Raw genomic sequence first — 14,613 nt, 5'->3', positions numbered from 1 at the left:
TTCTTTTGTATACCGTTCGTATTCCTGTTGTTCCCGGGCTGTTGTTGTTTCCGTTGCATATCTTTCATCTCTTGATTGCTGAATTAAGTCGGTCGAATTGTTTTTCCATAGTATTGTTATAGGTTTGTTGGCACTCCAATTTTGAAACCTTTTTGGTTCCACCTTGGAGTAATCCTCATGTCCCAAAAAGAATCTTTGAATTGTATATCAATATTTGAATTTCTATCTGGGTTTTTTACAGTGGTAAGCATGCTATATTTTAAAACGCAATAGTTTCTGTGATGTCGTTTTGATTTTAGCTCTCTTCCGTTTTTGATAAACCTGAGGAGTAATATTTAAATAGCCCGCCCAGCTGTTAGAGGTGGGACTTTTGTACTAGTGATGACCCTACAAAAAATACCAGTAAATGCCCCATCGCTAGAACCTCCGATAAACGATACCGAACGATATAAATATGTTTCGACATCACTCACCACTAGCTCAAATAAAAAAGTGAATTAAGCACTGCAGTTAGACTTCAAGCTATTGCGTTTCGCAGAAATAGTAACTGAATTCAAGGTAAGGCCTCCATCCCAAGAACCCGAAACACAAAAGAAAAAGCGGATCCGAAAATCGACGATGCAGCTGCAGTTCTGTGCTCATGCAAGTCAGCGTGTGTGGCTGTGTGCGAGTGTGCGTGCGCGTGATAATTAGGTTGAGTGCTGAGTCCTTTTGCGTCGGAAAATCGAGACAATAAAGGCGGGCGACTGACATATATACGCCACAGCCCAGCACATAGGTCACATACAGATGGGGTGGCCGGGGCTGGAGGCTGGAGGCTGCAATATGGCAGGGGCTGCGCAGTGGGCCGTCGAACTTAACCTCAAATGTGGGAGCACGAACGTGTGGCGAAAGCCACAACAAAGCAAACAAAGCCAGAGTCGTCATACGGCCGGGGCAGTCTACTCCAATCGTACCTGCTGTCAAACGGAATCCGGACCGAAGCCATGAGTCAAGCCCCAAAGTGCCCTGAGTCCCGCAAGATCAAGCGAAACTACAGGGAGAAGCAGCGCAAGATCGCGAGCCGCATTGCCTACTATGAAAGCAAGCACCCCCCGCCACCCCCACAAGGCCACATCCTAGCCCTTCTAATCAAGGATCTTCTCCTTTTTCCCCTCCGCAGAGTTCACCAGTCAGGAGGCCAAGGCCAAGCATCTGTTCGCTATGGTCAAGAAACGCCAGACAGATGCCCACGACGCTACCAGCTCGACGGACTCCGGGGAGGATGACCGCCACCAGTTGCACCACCACCATCCCGGTGGCAGGAGTGCCGGACCAGCCGGCGCCTCCATCGACGGCTCCTCGCCCAGTTCCTCAACCATGTGCCAGCACATAAAGAGGGCAGTGGACGCCACGAAACTGCGTCGCCAGCTGAAGACCACGGGCCTGGTGTACGAGTGCTCCCAGTGCCAGAAGCTGGGCCAGCAGAAGCAATCTCCGGACGCGGACGCAGGCCCGAAGTCCGGCGACATTGAGTATGACAGCACGCTCTGGCTGTGCCTCAAGTGTGGCACCCAGCTCTGCGGCAGATCCCGCAACAAGCATGCCCTGGAGCACCACAAGGTGAGTGTCCTGATAGCTAGTTACAGAAATGTTTCATGTCCGCCCTCGAAATGCAAAGAAATCGAAAACAAGCAAGCCTTGCTCTGTAGACCTGTAGACCTGTACACATAGGTCGTACTCTTTCCCGCCCCTGCCACTCGGGACTAGCCTGCTAATCTCTCTTCCTTCCTATCCACAGACACCCCGCTCCGAGTCCCATGCGCTGGCTATGAACACGCGCTCCTTCGACATCTACTGCTATGAATGCGAAATGAAGATCTGCTCCAATCTGCGCAAGAACCTGCTCGAGTGCGTGGAGCTGGTGAAGCGATTGGCTCAGAAGCCGCCCGCCACGCCCCAGCCACCCACCATCAGCAACCTCGAGATGAAGATCAAGTCGACGGTGGAGCAGATCACCTCCATGGCTCCGCTGGCGATGGCGCCTGGAGCGGCCGTGGGCACCTTCGACGAGAGCAGTGCTGGGGCAGCGGGTGGCGGGACCCGGAGTAGCCAGGTGGCTATACCGATGCCACCACCGCCCCCGAATGCAGCGCAGGCCTCCGCCGCGGGAGCCGGCACCTTGACCAGTGTGCCGGGAATAGCGAAGAGGATCGTCCAGCAGAACGGAGGAGTAACCGGAGCAGCCGCAGGAGTGCGAGCGGTGCCCGGGGACACTCCGCGAAACGACTTGGACAGATTGCCCAGAGTACGCGGGCTGACCAATCTGGGCAACACGTGCTTCTTCAACGCGGTGATGCAGTGCCTCGCCCAGACACCCTTCCTGCTCAGCGTGATGAGGGAGCTGGCGGAGCCGGGGGAGGAGTAAGTAGTCTGCAGGTCGCCGGGAGCTACCAGACTCTCACCAATACGTTATTTTCCAGGTTCGTACTGCCCGGCGGCACCTTCAACTTCAAGGACAAGGGAGACGTCGAGCTGCCGATGATCAAGGGCACTCTCTCCTCCTGGGGCGGCCTGACCGCCGCGCTGGCGAACGCCTTAGAGGAGCTCCAGGCCGGCGGCAGCGTCTTCACGCCCAGCAAGCTCTTCGACAAGCTCTGCGCGAAGTGTCCTCAGTTCACGGGCGGCGACCAGCACGACGCCCACGAGCTGCTGCGCCAGTTGCTGGAGAGCGTGCGCAACGAGGACCTGAAGCGCTACCAGCGGGTGATTCTGCAGAACCTCGGCTACAAGGACCAGGAGATCAGCAGCGTGTCGGAGGAGATGCGTCAGAAGTGCAAGATCTACGGCAACCAGGCCGGCGAACGTATTCTGCGCCCGGACCAGGTGTTCCGCGGCTTCCTCGTCTCCACGCTCACCTGCCAGGACTGCCATAGCGTGTCCTCGCGGCATGAGTACTTCCTGGACATGTCGCTGCCAGTGGCAGTGGAGAAGCCACAGCCACCGCAGCGCCGCAAGCCCAGTCCGGAGCACCCGCTGATCAGCCAACCCGCCGCCCAGCCGGCGATCAACACCAAGTTCACTGCCGGAGAGAGCAGTGTCAGCTTCACGGCTTCCTCATCGTCATCATTCTACCTCCACTCCGACCAGACTGAGGCCACCAGCCTCGGGCCCTCGAAGATTCAAGTGAAGAAGGAGAAGGAGCGGGAGCGCAAGGCGAAGCGGGCCGCCAAGCACCAGCGCCACAAGCAGGCCCAGAAACTGAGCCTCAAGCTCAACGGGAGCGACCTGGAGGCGTCCGTGCCAGACGCTCCCCAGCTAGTCGCTCTAGGTGCCGGCGATGGCCAGACGAGGATCGAGGGCGGTGAGCAGCCCAAGGAACAGACCGAGGACACCACGTCGTCCAGTGTCACCACCTCAGAGCACTCGGACGCCGACGTGGAGGACAACCTGGTAGAAGACTCTGCCCCAGTCTCCGCCTCAGCCAACACAGCCTCCAGTTCCACCTCGACGTCCACGTCCTCGGGCGGCGCGGTTGGCGGCAAGTTTTACACGGACAGCAATGGAAACGCGCAGCCACTTGGCGAGAAGCGGGACGACACTCCCGAGCACATGGACAAGGACTCGCTGGAGGAGGACGAGAATGGTGAGTACCATGGGTAGCTCGCTGGGATCATTGCATATTGATTGTGAACAACTGTTTCTGTGTTCCAGACTCTGGAATTGCCACCAGCCCGGCTCCCACGGCAACCAGCAGCAGCAGCACCGTCGTGGCTGGAGACTCCACGACAAACAACTCGGGAACCTCCTCCGGCACCCTGGAGGACGCCTCTGCGCCGGCGAGTCTGGTCAGCGCCGGCCTCTCCGAGAAGGGAGCCTCCCTGATACGCCAGTTCTCGAATGGAGGCACAGCTATCGAGTCCGATACTCAGGTGAGTGCCGAGCTGGAAAAACTAAGTCTGGAGGAACCCGGCAAGCCTCCGATTCATGATCAGAAGCAGAAGGCCACTGAGCCGCTCCTCACCCAGGCCCAAGCCCAGGCCCAGGCCAGCGCCAGGGCGAAACGAGTGCGCACCCAGAGCTACTCAGACTGGAGCACCACCATTGCCCCGCGCTACCAATGCGAGGACGGAGAGTGCTCCGTGCAGTCGTGCCTGAACAACTTCACCGCCGTGGAGTTGATGACCGGCCAGAACAAGGTGGGCTGCGACAGCTGCACCCTGCGCATCAACGGAAACGATCCAAAAGCCAAGTCGGTGAACACGAATGCCACCAAGCAGCTGCTGGTCTCCAGTCCGCCGGCGGTGCTCATCCTGCACCTGAAGCGCTTCCAACTGGGCCCGCGCTGCATCTTCCGCAAGCTAACGCGTCCAGTTAGCTACCCGAACTTGCTGGACATCGCTGCGTTTTGTGGGTCGAAGGTGAAGAATCTGCCGAACATCGACCGCAAGCAAAAGAAGCTGCTGTACGCTTTGTACGGCGTGGTGGAGCACTCGGGTGGCATGTACGGAGGCCACTACACGGCCTACGTGAAGGTGCGGCCCAAGGTGACGCCGGACGACAAGCGCTGGAAGTTCCTGCCCCACGGCAGCAAGGCGGAACTGGACCAGGACGACGATCAGCTGAAAAAGCTGGAGGAGCTCCTGGCCAAGGAGAAGGCGCGTGAGCTGCACCTGAATGCCATGGACGACAGCGATGACTTCACCAACTCCAGCAGTAACTCCTCGACGTCGGACGAGGGCAATGCTCCGGTAACACCTAGCGAGGAGCAGCAGCCACCACAGACAACGCCGCCTGGGGAGGAAGCAGCCCACGTGCAGGCGCCGCCCGGAAAGTGGTACTATGTCTCCGATTCACGTGTCCAGGAGGTGAGCGAGGACTCGGCGCTGAAGGCACAGGCATACCTGCTCTTCTACGAGCGCATATACTAAGCGGAGCACAGCGAGCGGAGGAGTGGAGTAGCAAAGGGATGTCGGCGTGGGACGGCAAGACTTTCGCGAAGGGGAAGAGTGGGGTGAGGCGTGGGGCAGACAGAGAAGCCATCGATGATCGATCCGTCAACTAGCTTAGGATGTTATACATAGAATGAAACATTTTTGCGATGGGTTTGTTTTTAGTTATACCCCCCTTCCAGAAATACTATTGATTTTTATTATATACATATATATTATTTTTTATGCATTTTTGTTTACAAAACAACGAAGCTGGACTGAAAGATGATTGTGGAAATGAGACCATGCATGCGGAAGCTGCAGAAAAGACAGAGAGCGGGCGAGTATGAGAATGAGAATGAGAAGGCATGCTCCAGCCCGCACATGCCAAAATGCATTTGTTTTGGCGAAGGCCCACTCAAAATTTGATTAGGATAAGCGTAGGTCAGGACAAGCTTTAGTTAGTCAAGTTGAATGGAGAAGAGAAACAAAATCAATGCATAACAGTTCCAAAAACGCTCATTTTAAATTGCGAGTTATTTTTTTACATTGTTTTTGTTTAGTTTTTCTGTTTATTTATGAAGGGAAATCACAATGTTTGTTATTTCTTAGTTAGTTACGAAAATATACATTTTTTTAACGTGTTCCAATCAAGCATTGCCTCCAATTTGAATGACAAAACGTTACTTAACCGGAAGAATCGCGGAGGAGGATACCATGAAGACAACTAAACAAAAACGTAATTGTACCGGGACTTGATAGAATCCGAGGGATCCTAAAAGGAGAAACTAAATGCTGATGTTAATGTTATAACGAATAAAATATGGAAAACAATAGATTTAAACCAACAACCAATTGCTCGCTTCTGCCAATAAATTTAACTCTTCAATAATATTAACATTTAAAAGATATATACAATTTATAATGGGTCTACTATATACACGCTCACGACCACCTAGATATTTACAATTCAAGCTGAGGAAATATTACCAACACGTAAACAAAGTAGCGAAGGAAAAGTGCAACGAGAGATTTATACAATAGCGATCATATATATTAATTAATTATAAACGGTTTATCTTATGACCTAGGTTTAACTATCGATTTAATTTATAATACCTAACCTACTATGTGGACTCTGTATTATTAAAGAGTGAATCGATTTGAGAATGCTGCAACTCGATGGTTTGTTAACTTATTGACCTGCTGGTAGAATAATACGGGGCCACTAGGTGCAAATCACATCACCTGCCTGTTCCTTTTGCTTTTCATAACAAATTCTCGGAAATCCCATTACAAGCGATGAGAATCGGCGCCTTATCGCGCACCAAGTACCGCCAATCTGGATCCCATCTGAACCCAACCCGGAGGCGGTTTGCCAAGGTTACGCTGGCCGATTAATCTTGTCGCCGGCGTCGTCTCGTTGATTCATTTGCCGAGCTTCAGTCATTAGTCTCCAGTCGCATGATGAGAGCGGCGCCGCTTGCATCGATAGGCTTCTGGTTCTGGCTGGGATTAGGCCTGGGACTGGTAGTGGTGCTGCATAGAACTGGAGACTCAAATCTAGTTTTGGCCAAGCGGTTTCTGCGGTGCGAACTGGCCCGTAAGCTGCTCGAACAACACGGGTTCGAGCGCAGTTTGCTTTCCAATTGTGAGTTTAGCGAAATCAAAAATAGGTAGCCTCTAGAATAATTTGGTTCCCCAGGGATTTGTCTTCTGGAGCACGAAAGCGAACTGGATACCAGCCGAACCACCACGAATCCGAATGGCTCTAGGAACTATGGACTATTTCAGATCAACAGCAGGTTCTGCCAGGAAGGACGCAAGGGTGGTACCTGCAATGTCAAGTGTGAAGGTAAAAAACCTTAAAAATCATTTCAAAATTGTGCTATATTGACCTTTTATTTTCCCTGTTTTAGATCTCTTGGATGATAACCTGAGAGATGCTGCCGCATGCGCAAAAAGAATCCAAACATCGGATGGATTCCGGCACTGGAACGGTTGGCAGCGTTACTGCCGCAACACCCAAAACTTGCCTAATCTGAAGGTCATCTGTGGCATATAGAAAATTTATAAACAAGCAATGTGAAAGTAATTTTGTGTAGAAACAAAACTAGCTTCACAATTTTAGAGTATCATTTTAAAAAAATATATATAACTCGTATAATACTTTGAAAAATGGGACAACGGACAATAAAATTTTCAGCGAAAAACGGAAAAAAGCATGATGTAACCCCTTTCCATTTGTTCAAAAATCGGGTCGAAAATGAGTTGTTCGATTTCGAAAAACTAATGATGCAGTTCGAAGGACATTGGAACGCTGATTCAAAAAATGCACGGCGTTGCCAGATCGGGCCGGAAATGCGCTTTCTACAGCGCATATCTCGGCCATTTGGGGCCCGATCTGGCAACGCCGCACATTTTCGGAATCAGCGCACTCATATTAGTCGAACTGCATCCAAAGTTTGTCGAAATCGGACAATAAAATTTTCAGCGAAAAACGGAAAAAAGCATGATGTAACCCCTTTCCATTTTTTCAAAAATCGGGTCGAAAATGAGTTGTTCGATTTCGAAAAACTAATGATGCAGTTCGAAGGACATTGGAACGCTGATTCAAAAAATGCACGGCGTTGCCAGATCGGGCCGGAAATGCGCTTTCTACAGCGCATATCTCGGCCATTTGTGGCCCGATCTGGCAACGCCGCACATTTTCGGAATCAGCGCACTCATATTAGTCGAACTGCATCCAAAGTTTGTCGAAATCGGACAATAAAATTTTCAGCGAAAAACGGAAAAAAGCATGATGTAACCCCTTTCCATTTTTTCAAAAATCGGGTCGAAAATGAGTTGTTCGATTTCGAAAAACTAATGATGCAGTTCGAAGGACATTGGAACGCTGATTCAAAAAATGCACGGCGTTGCCAGATCGGGCCGGAAATGCGCTTTCTACAGCGCATATCTCGGCCATTTGTGGCCCGATCTGGCAACGCCGCACATTTTCGGAATCAGCGCACTCATATTAGTCGAACTGCATCCAAAGTTTGTCGAAATCGGACAATAAAATTTTCAGCGAAAAACGGAAAAAAGCATGATGTAACCCCTTTCCATTTTTTCAAAAATCGGGTCGAAAATGAGTTGTTCGATTTCGAAAAACTAATGATGCAGTTCGAAGGACATTGGAACGCTGATTCAAAAAATGCACGGCGTTGCCAGATCGGGCCGGAAATGCGCTTTCTACAGCGCATATCTCGGCCATTTGTGGCCCGATCTGGCAACGCCGCACATTTTCGGAATCAGCGCACTCATATTAGTCGAACTGCATCCAAAGTTTGTCGAAATCGGACAATAAAATTTTCAGCGAAAGACGGAAAAAAGCATGATGTAACCCCTTTCCATTTTTTCAAAAATCGGGTCGAAAATGAGTTGTTCGATTTCGAAAAACTAATGATGCAGTTCGAAGGACATTGGAACGCTGATTCAAAAAATGCACGGCGTTGCCAGATCGGGCCGGAAATGCGCTTTCTACAGCGCATATCTCGGCCATTTGGGGCCCGATCTGGCAACGCCGCACATTTTCGGAATCAGCGCACTCATATTAGTCGAACTGCATCCAAAGTTTGTCGAAATCGGACAATAAAATTTTCAGCGAAAAACGGAAAAAAGCATGATGTAACCCCTTTCCATTTTTTCAAAAATCGGGTCGAAAATGAGTTGTTCGATTTCGAAAAACTAATGATGCAGTTCGAAGGACATTGGAACGCTGATTCCAAAATTGCACGGCGTTGCCAGATCGGGCCAGAAATGCGCTTTCTACAGCGCATAACTTGGCCATTGGTGTGCCGATTCCGAAAATGCGCAGCGTTGCCAGATAAAGCTGCTTGCATTTTAAATCCCAATGTCGCGGCCACTTCCAATTCGAAAACACAGTTGAAACAAATGGAAAGTTTTTAATTAGAATTTTTCTATATCAAATATACAATTTTATAAAAAATAGTATACTAAAACTATAAAATCTTAATTATTTTTCTTAGAGACGGCACGGATAAATGAATTTCGGAAGTTCCGGAATCTTCTCCTGATCTCCTGATCACGTCCACCTGATCACGAGTTTCTGGATTCTGCGCACGAGGATTTTCAGCTGGGATTTGTTTTTGGAAATGTTGTTTAGAAAGGCAATATAAAGTTGTGCCACAATACTTAAGGAAACTTGCGATTAGAAACTGGAAAAGGAAGAAGTATTAAAATAATACCAACCCAAAACACATCTGTCCAACAATACTCACTTGTTAATTTTGTCCGCCGCTCGGTGCAGTAGCGAGCGCTTCGCTGTTTGCCTTTGTGCCACATCGTCGAAAAGTGCCTTGATTTTCTCACCATCATGTAAGGATTTTTTGTTGGTTTGTGGTCGAAAGTTGGCGAAAAAAGTCTCAGCGAAATAAATGGCGGCTGTTGAAAAATGGCGAATGTTAAAAATTATTAGTGTTGGAAAGTGGATGAGAAATGATGTGCTGTTAGGCGCAAGATCAGCTGTTCTGTTAAGCGGAAGATCACCAGTGTGCTGTAAAGCGCAAGATCAAGTGTTGGCTAACGAAAGATTCTTGGCGGTCAGCGATCAATAATTTTTTCAATTCAAAATTTCTTGCCATCTTTTTATGGTAAGTTCTTGGTTTTTGGAAGGCGAAGAATGGAGAAAACCAATTAAATTGGTTTCTAATTTCATATAATTTATTTACGTACCGAAATAAAAAAGAATCTCTTAGGAGATCGGTTGGAACTGCGTGTAAGCTTTTTAAAAATGGGCTCTTTGAGCTTTGTCGATTGTGCACGACGGAGAGGCAAAGTGGCTCTCTACGAATATTTGTAAGCTTTTCAGCGAAACTTAGTCACCCACTCGGCCCTCTCGCTCGCTCCACCAACTGACGTGGGGCTTTCGGACACGTTGGGGATTTCATTTGGCGACATCGGCTGAACGACTGTGGAACGTTCGTCGGCTGATGGCTGGCCCGAAAAGTATTATTTTTACTACCCTTTCTGTTCAATTTGACAACGTGTTCAAAAATAAATCCAGCTCCCAAGTGGAGGCAAAGTTAGCCAAGTCAAGAAACGAAAGTCCAGTGTCCGGTGCCAGAGATACACTCTCTGTTTCATACAAGCAATATACTGAATAAAAATGAATATTCCATGCAAAGTCTGCCACTGAATAAAAGTGCAGTACTCTGAAGAAACCCCGACCCATACCCCTGATTGCATAAGCCCCCAAGCCCCATATCCGTGACTCATATGCCTGCCCTGAAAAGTATCTGAAGAGTCCTTAAAGCATTGTGTGATGAAGCTGAAGGTTTCAAATTAGAGTGAAGTCGAGTCCATTTTTTGTTTCTGTGCTCAAGATCCCCAAGACCCCAACGCCCAAGCCTAATTAAGTTATGAAATAAATGCCATACTATAACATATAAGTGCCCCATCATGAAATTACATTTAATGCCCCTGCTATGTTACAAAAAATATAATGATTACGAAAATAAATGAGTGAAACAAATGAAATATTTGAAGACTTGTGGGGAAATGTCAAAGGGTCTTGATGGAAAATAAACAAGTTCCCAAGAGGAACTAAAATTGAATGAGAATAGGAAAGAATTGCCTCGTATTACGATATTGAAATGGAATGGAATGTTTAAGTTGAAGTTTGAAATACAATACCATTCAAGTTTTAAGTTTGAAACACATGGACTCAGAGCGCGTGCGATGTTTTTTTAAAGTTAAAACTACAACTCTCCTAATGAACAGTGAACTGAAAATGATTTGCAATACAAATATTCGAATACTAGACAGAACGATGCCAGAGATCCCTAATGATCCCTCTCCCGTTAATAAGATTTATGAAAAACTCCCTTCAACCATTGAAAAGTTACCTTCGAGTAGTGCATGAGTGATCTTTTTCCAAAGATCATGGAGCACTACCATGCAACGGAAACTGAAACAATGAGACAACCATGAATGATCCTTGCCATGCCTTGAATGTCCTGCAAAGTGATCCGGCTCTGCGTGAGCTGTGAACTTTGCCCGGGAGATAAGATCCTTCCAGACCTTTCTGTGTCCAATTTATTAATTTCATAGAGTTGCGAAATAGGGAACAAAGACGATTTCGATTGGAGCTGCATTTCATCATGGGGCGAAATGTCGAAAAAACCCCACTTCGGAGAGAGCTTATTCTCATGTTTTTTTCCTCTGTTTATGTTCGCAATCGGAACGACGCCAAGTCCACGTAGTTGATAGTGGAATTTCGAAAACAAAATCCGCCAGCAATCAGCTACAGTGGGCCCTCGATGGGGGGAATGATAGTGATAAGATTAATGGCCCCACAAGAACTGTTTTTCTCGACATATGTACATATATATGGCCATTGCTCGCAAATAAGATCAAGATATGCGGATATTATTTTTAAAATCTGAATAAACAATTTGAGAAAAGTGTAAACAAATGTTACAAAGACTGGACTTGTTTGAAGATATGAGTCTGAGTTTATTGCTTATTTGAGTCTTAATCTTCCCTAATTAGCATGATTAAAGTGCATTGTTGTTGAAATGCGAGTTAGTTTGTTTACATTAATTGCCCTTTGATACAAACAAGCCGGGCTTCGATTGGGTCCACGGATCTGGTTTAGGCCCCACGGTACACACTCTATCGACGAGTTTAGGGGGGTTCTACAGTGCTTATATCGCTCTCCCTTTGTTTGCGACGCATTTCGCACTGCTGCCGACCCGGCCCCAGCCCCAAGTCCCCAACGTACACCCCCGCCACTGCCCTGCTCAGTTGGCGTCGCCGAGAGCGTCACCCGAGCCAGAGTATAAAAGTTGCCGGCCGGCAAGCGTTTGTCATCAGTTCCAAGCGTTCTGCTTAGGGGAAAATATACTTGCTGGATATATATTTTTGAGTAGGAGAGCCAAAAGGCAAGATCCAAACAAAACAAAAGCCAGCCAACCAGAAATCCCACGAGAACCAGAAAAAATAAACAAGTCCCACGATTTTCACCACCAGACGAAAGCCTGTAGAGATCAGAGCAGCCATGAGCGAGTTGGCCAAACTGGAGGACCAGGAGCAGGAGCTCGACCTGCTCGACTACGACATTGACTTGGAGGAGGAGGATCCCCGGACCTCGGCGGCCCCGCCGGCCAAGCAGCAGAAGGAGGAGCGCGTCAGGAGCGCCAGGTCCAACCAGCTCTTCAGCAAGGCCATCAAGAAGGTGACCAAGGTGCAGCGCATGCTGGAGCAGGCGGTCGTCCTGCTGGCCGAGGAGGAGGAGAAGGAGAAGCAGGCCGGCGGCCAGGGTGCCAGCTCCAAGAAGGAGAAGAGGAAGGCCAAGAAGCAGGCCAAGAAGCAGCTGAAGCAGGCCAAGAAGGACAAGAAAAAGGAAAAGAAGCAGAAGAAGCAGCAGGAGGAGGCGATCGAAGTCGATCTGCTGGACGACGACTTGGAAGGGGACTTCCAGACCACCAAGGCTCCTCGCTCTCGCTCTTCCAGCGTCAGCTCCACCAGTTCCAGTAGCTCCTCCAGCTCCAGCTCGAGCTCTAGCTCCAGCTCCAGCTCCTCGAGCTCCAGCGACTCCTCCGAGGATGATCTGGACTACATCTACGGCTGGGGTCGTAATCCCTGGCGGCGTCATGGTCGTAGGCATGGCCATGGCCACGGTCACGGCCACAAGCATGGCCATGGACACGGACATGGCCATGGTCGCCGACATGGCAAAGGACACGGACCCCACGGGCACCATGGTCGCCATGGTCGTCATGGCCACCACCATGTGAGGCCCCATCACTTCGGACCCCATCACTTCGGGCCCCATCACTTTGGCCCCCATCACTTTGGACCGCGACACTTTGGGCCCCACCCCTTTGGACCACACCGCTTTGGTCCCGAGTTCGATCGCTGGCTGGATGCCTGCCCCGATCAGATGCAGTTTTTTCGGTGGATGGGCCTGCCGTGGGCCCTGGCACAAATCGCGGACCCACGCCGGAGGTGCCGGTCGCTTTCTAGATCGCACTTTGGGCATCACGGAGATCACGGACTCGATTGCCGTGGATTCCACGGACACGGACACGGAGACGGACACGGACACGGACATAGCCACAAGAGTCGATTACATGATCGTCGAGTGAGGCGCCAGTCCTCCTCCTCCTCCAGTTCCTCGTCCAGTTCTAGTTCGGAGAGCGAGGCAGAGAACCGCAAGAAGCACAAACATCCTCGCAAGAAGAGCCACAAGCGATCCCGTTCATCCTCGAGCTCCAGCTCCAGCTCTAGTTCAAGTTCGGGAGCAGATACGAAATGCGACAGGAAAAAGGACAAGAAGTCGAAGGACGACCCCAGGGGCAGTCGCTGGCATGGCCACCATGGTCATGGGCCCCATCAGCAGCAAAGGTGCGAGAGGGGCTGGCACAAATCGCGGACCCACGCCGGAGGTGCCGGTCGCTTTCTAGATCGCACTTTGGGCATCACGGAGATCACGGACTCGATTGCCGTGGATTCCACGGACACGGACACGGAGACGGACACGGACACGGGCATAGCCACAAGAATCGAGTACATGATCGTCGGGTGAGGCGCCAGTCCTCCTCCTCCTCCAGTTCCTCGTCCAGTTCTAGTTCGGAGAGCGAGGCAGAGAACCGCAAGAAGCACAAACATCCTCGCAAGAAGAGCCACAAGCGATCCCGTTCATCCTCGAGCTCCAGCTCCAGCTCTAGTTCAAGTTCGGGAGCAGATACGAAATGCGACAGGAAAAAGGACAAGAAGTCGAAGGACGACCCCAGGGGCAGTCGCTGGCATGGCCACCATGGTCATGGGCCCCATAGACGTGGACCCCACGGACATGGGCCTCATCATCATCATGGTCCTCCCGGACCGCATCACCACGGTGGTCCATTTGGACCCCATCACCATGGTGGTCCCTTCGGACCTCATCACCATGGAGGTCCCTTCGGACCCCACGATGGCACATTTGGATCGCGACATGGCCCCCAGTTGGATATGCGCCCCACCTACGTTGAAACCCCATGGTCCCCATCATTCCTAAGACCAAACAGCGAAGGACGCTTCGCCGGACGCCGCGGGTCGCGCCAAGAGGAGGAGCCCGAAAGCTGCCGTTCCAAGTCGCAGCAAAGGTGCGAGAGGGGTGGCGAGTCGCAGGGCGAGGAGAAATGCAAGAAGGGCAAGGGCAAGGGCAAGGACAAGCTGCACCACCATGGAAAGCACTAAGCTCCTCCTCCGAGAGGCCCACGCCAATATTCCTACTACGATATCCAAAACTATTATCCTCAATGCATTTTAACCTTTAGAATCCTAATCTTTGTATACCAAAAGCTTTATTAGTTTGTAGAAACCAAAACTGTATACCCACTGCACAAATAAATACACTAAACACACTATTCTTGTGGCTTGATTATTACTCCATTTGGGATTTCAGGAAACGGAGTGGAAAGCGGAGTGGAAGCCAACTCTCAGTTGAATCGCATCAAAATTCGATTATTTATTATTATCCTCTATTATCCTCTTGTTCTGCGCTGTGCAGCTTCGGGATTAGTGGGCAGCTGCATTGTAGCATACAGTAGCATAATTAGCATAATTATAATTATTTAATTATATTTGACAATTCGGATGGCTGGTCAGCGGCGATGATTAAATTGCACTATTAGTGCATCGGCTCTGATAAAGA

At 49.8% G+C, this 14,613-nt stretch overlaps 3 protein-coding genes and 1 long non-coding RNA gene across 7 annotated transcripts in view; 3 read left to right on the top strand and 1 right to left on the bottom strand.

Annotated features, from left to right (window-relative positions):
- Positions 1–440: 440 nt before the first annotated feature.
- Positions 441–6,088, top strand: LOC6503770 (ubiquitin carboxyl-terminal hydrolase 16). Of its 2 annotated transcripts, none has more exons than XM_001963737.4 (5): positions 441–558; positions 1,163–1,602; positions 1,781–2,403; positions 2,463–3,625; positions 3,694–6,088. In XM_001963737.4, the coding sequence occupies exons 2-5, from the start codon at positions 1,204–1,206 to the stop codon at positions 4,908–4,910; spliced, it is 3,402 nt and encodes a 1,133-aa protein (XP_001963773.2). In that variant the 5' UTR covers positions 441–558; positions 1,163–1,203; the 3' UTR covers positions 4,911–6,088. The 2 variants fall into 2 exon arrangements, with proteins under 2 accessions (XP_001963773.2, XP_014761074.1); XM_014905588.3 differs by lacking the exon at positions 441–558 and adding an exon at positions 644–1,083.
- Positions 6,089–6,283: 195 nt separating this feature from the next.
- Positions 6,284–7,089, top strand: LOC6503771 (lysozyme). Its single transcript, XM_001963736.4, has 3 exons — positions 6,284–6,561; positions 6,616–6,765; positions 6,830–7,089. Exons 1-3 carry the CDS (start codon positions 6,375–6,377, stop codon positions 6,973–6,975), a joined length of 483 nt encoding a protein of 160 aa, XP_001963772.2. The 5' UTR covers positions 6,284–6,374; the 3' UTR covers positions 6,976–7,089.
- Positions 7,090–8,816: 1,727 nt separating this feature from the next.
- LOC116655187 overlaps positions 8,817–14,613 on the bottom strand; it is a 55,863-nt gene continuing 50,066 nt past the window's right edge. The window contains exons 6-7 of one of the 2 annotated variants that reach the window (XR_006507584.1): positions 9,194–9,356; positions 8,817–9,130 (exon numbers count right to left, since the gene is read on the bottom strand). This is a non-coding gene — a long non-coding RNA (uncharacterized LOC116655187). The remainder of the gene's footprint in view (positions 9,131–9,193; positions 9,357–14,613) is intronic. The other variant, XR_006507585.1, reaches the window with a different exon arrangement.
- LOC6503772 (histidine-rich glycoprotein) lies at positions 11,778–14,326 on the top strand. 2 transcript variants are annotated; one of them, XM_044716796.1, is made up of 2 exons: positions 11,778–13,297; positions 13,738–14,326. In XM_044716796.1, exons 1-2 carry the CDS (start codon positions 11,974–11,976, stop codon positions 14,154–14,156), a joined length of 1,743 nt encoding a protein of 580 aa, XP_044572731.1. In that variant the 5' UTR covers positions 11,778–11,973; the 3' UTR covers positions 14,157–14,326. The 2 variants fall into 2 exon arrangements, with proteins under 2 accessions (XP_044572731.1, XP_032308613.1); XM_032452722.2 differs by having other exon boundaries at positions 11,779–12,903; positions 13,344–14,326.

This window comes from Drosophila ananassae, chromosome XL, assembly GCF_017639315.1.
Source record: "Drosophila ananassae strain 14024-0371.13 chromosome XL, ASM1763931v2, whole genome shotgun sequence".
Lineage (NCBI taxonomy): Eukaryota > Metazoa > Arthropoda > Insecta > Diptera > Drosophilidae > Drosophila > Drosophila ananassae.
The sequence above is the reverse complement of the archived record's forward strand: the minus strand, read 5'-3'. Positions and strand labels throughout refer to the sequence as shown.

Bases quoted from the DNA above. Each gene is read 5' to 3' on its own strand.
- LOC6503770 (XM_014905588.3), top strand. From the start codon at position 867: ATGTGGGAGCACGAACGTGTGGCGAAAGCCACAACAAAGCAAACAAAG. The intron at 2,404-2,462 runs GTAAGTAGTCTG...GTTATTTTCCAG, and splicing joins CTGGCGGAGCCGGGGGAGGA to GTTCGTACTGCCCGGCGGCA. The intron at 3,626-3,693 runs GTGAGTACCATG...TCTGTGTTCCAG, and splicing joins GCTGGAGGAGGACGAGAATG to ACTCTGGAATTGCCACCAGC.
- LOC6503771 (XM_001963736.4), top strand. From the start codon at position 6,375: ATGATGAGAGCGGCGCCGCTTGCATCGATAGGCTTCTGGTTCTGGCTG. The intron at 6,562-6,615 runs GTGAGTTTAGCG...TTGGTTCCCCAG, and splicing joins GCGCAGTTTGCTTTCCAATT to GGATTTGTCTTCTGGAGCAC. The intron at 6,766-6,829 runs GTAAAAAACCTT...TCCCTGTTTTAG, and splicing joins CTGCAATGTCAAGTGTGAAG to ATCTCTTGGATGATAACCTG.
- LOC6503772 (XM_044716796.1), top strand. From the start codon at position 11,974: ATGAGCGAGTTGGCCAAACTGGAGGACCAGGAGCAGGAGCTCGACCTG. The intron at 13,298-13,737 runs GTCATGGGCCCC...ATGGCCACCATG, and splicing joins TCGCTGGCATGGCCACCATG to GTCATGGGCCCCATAGACGT.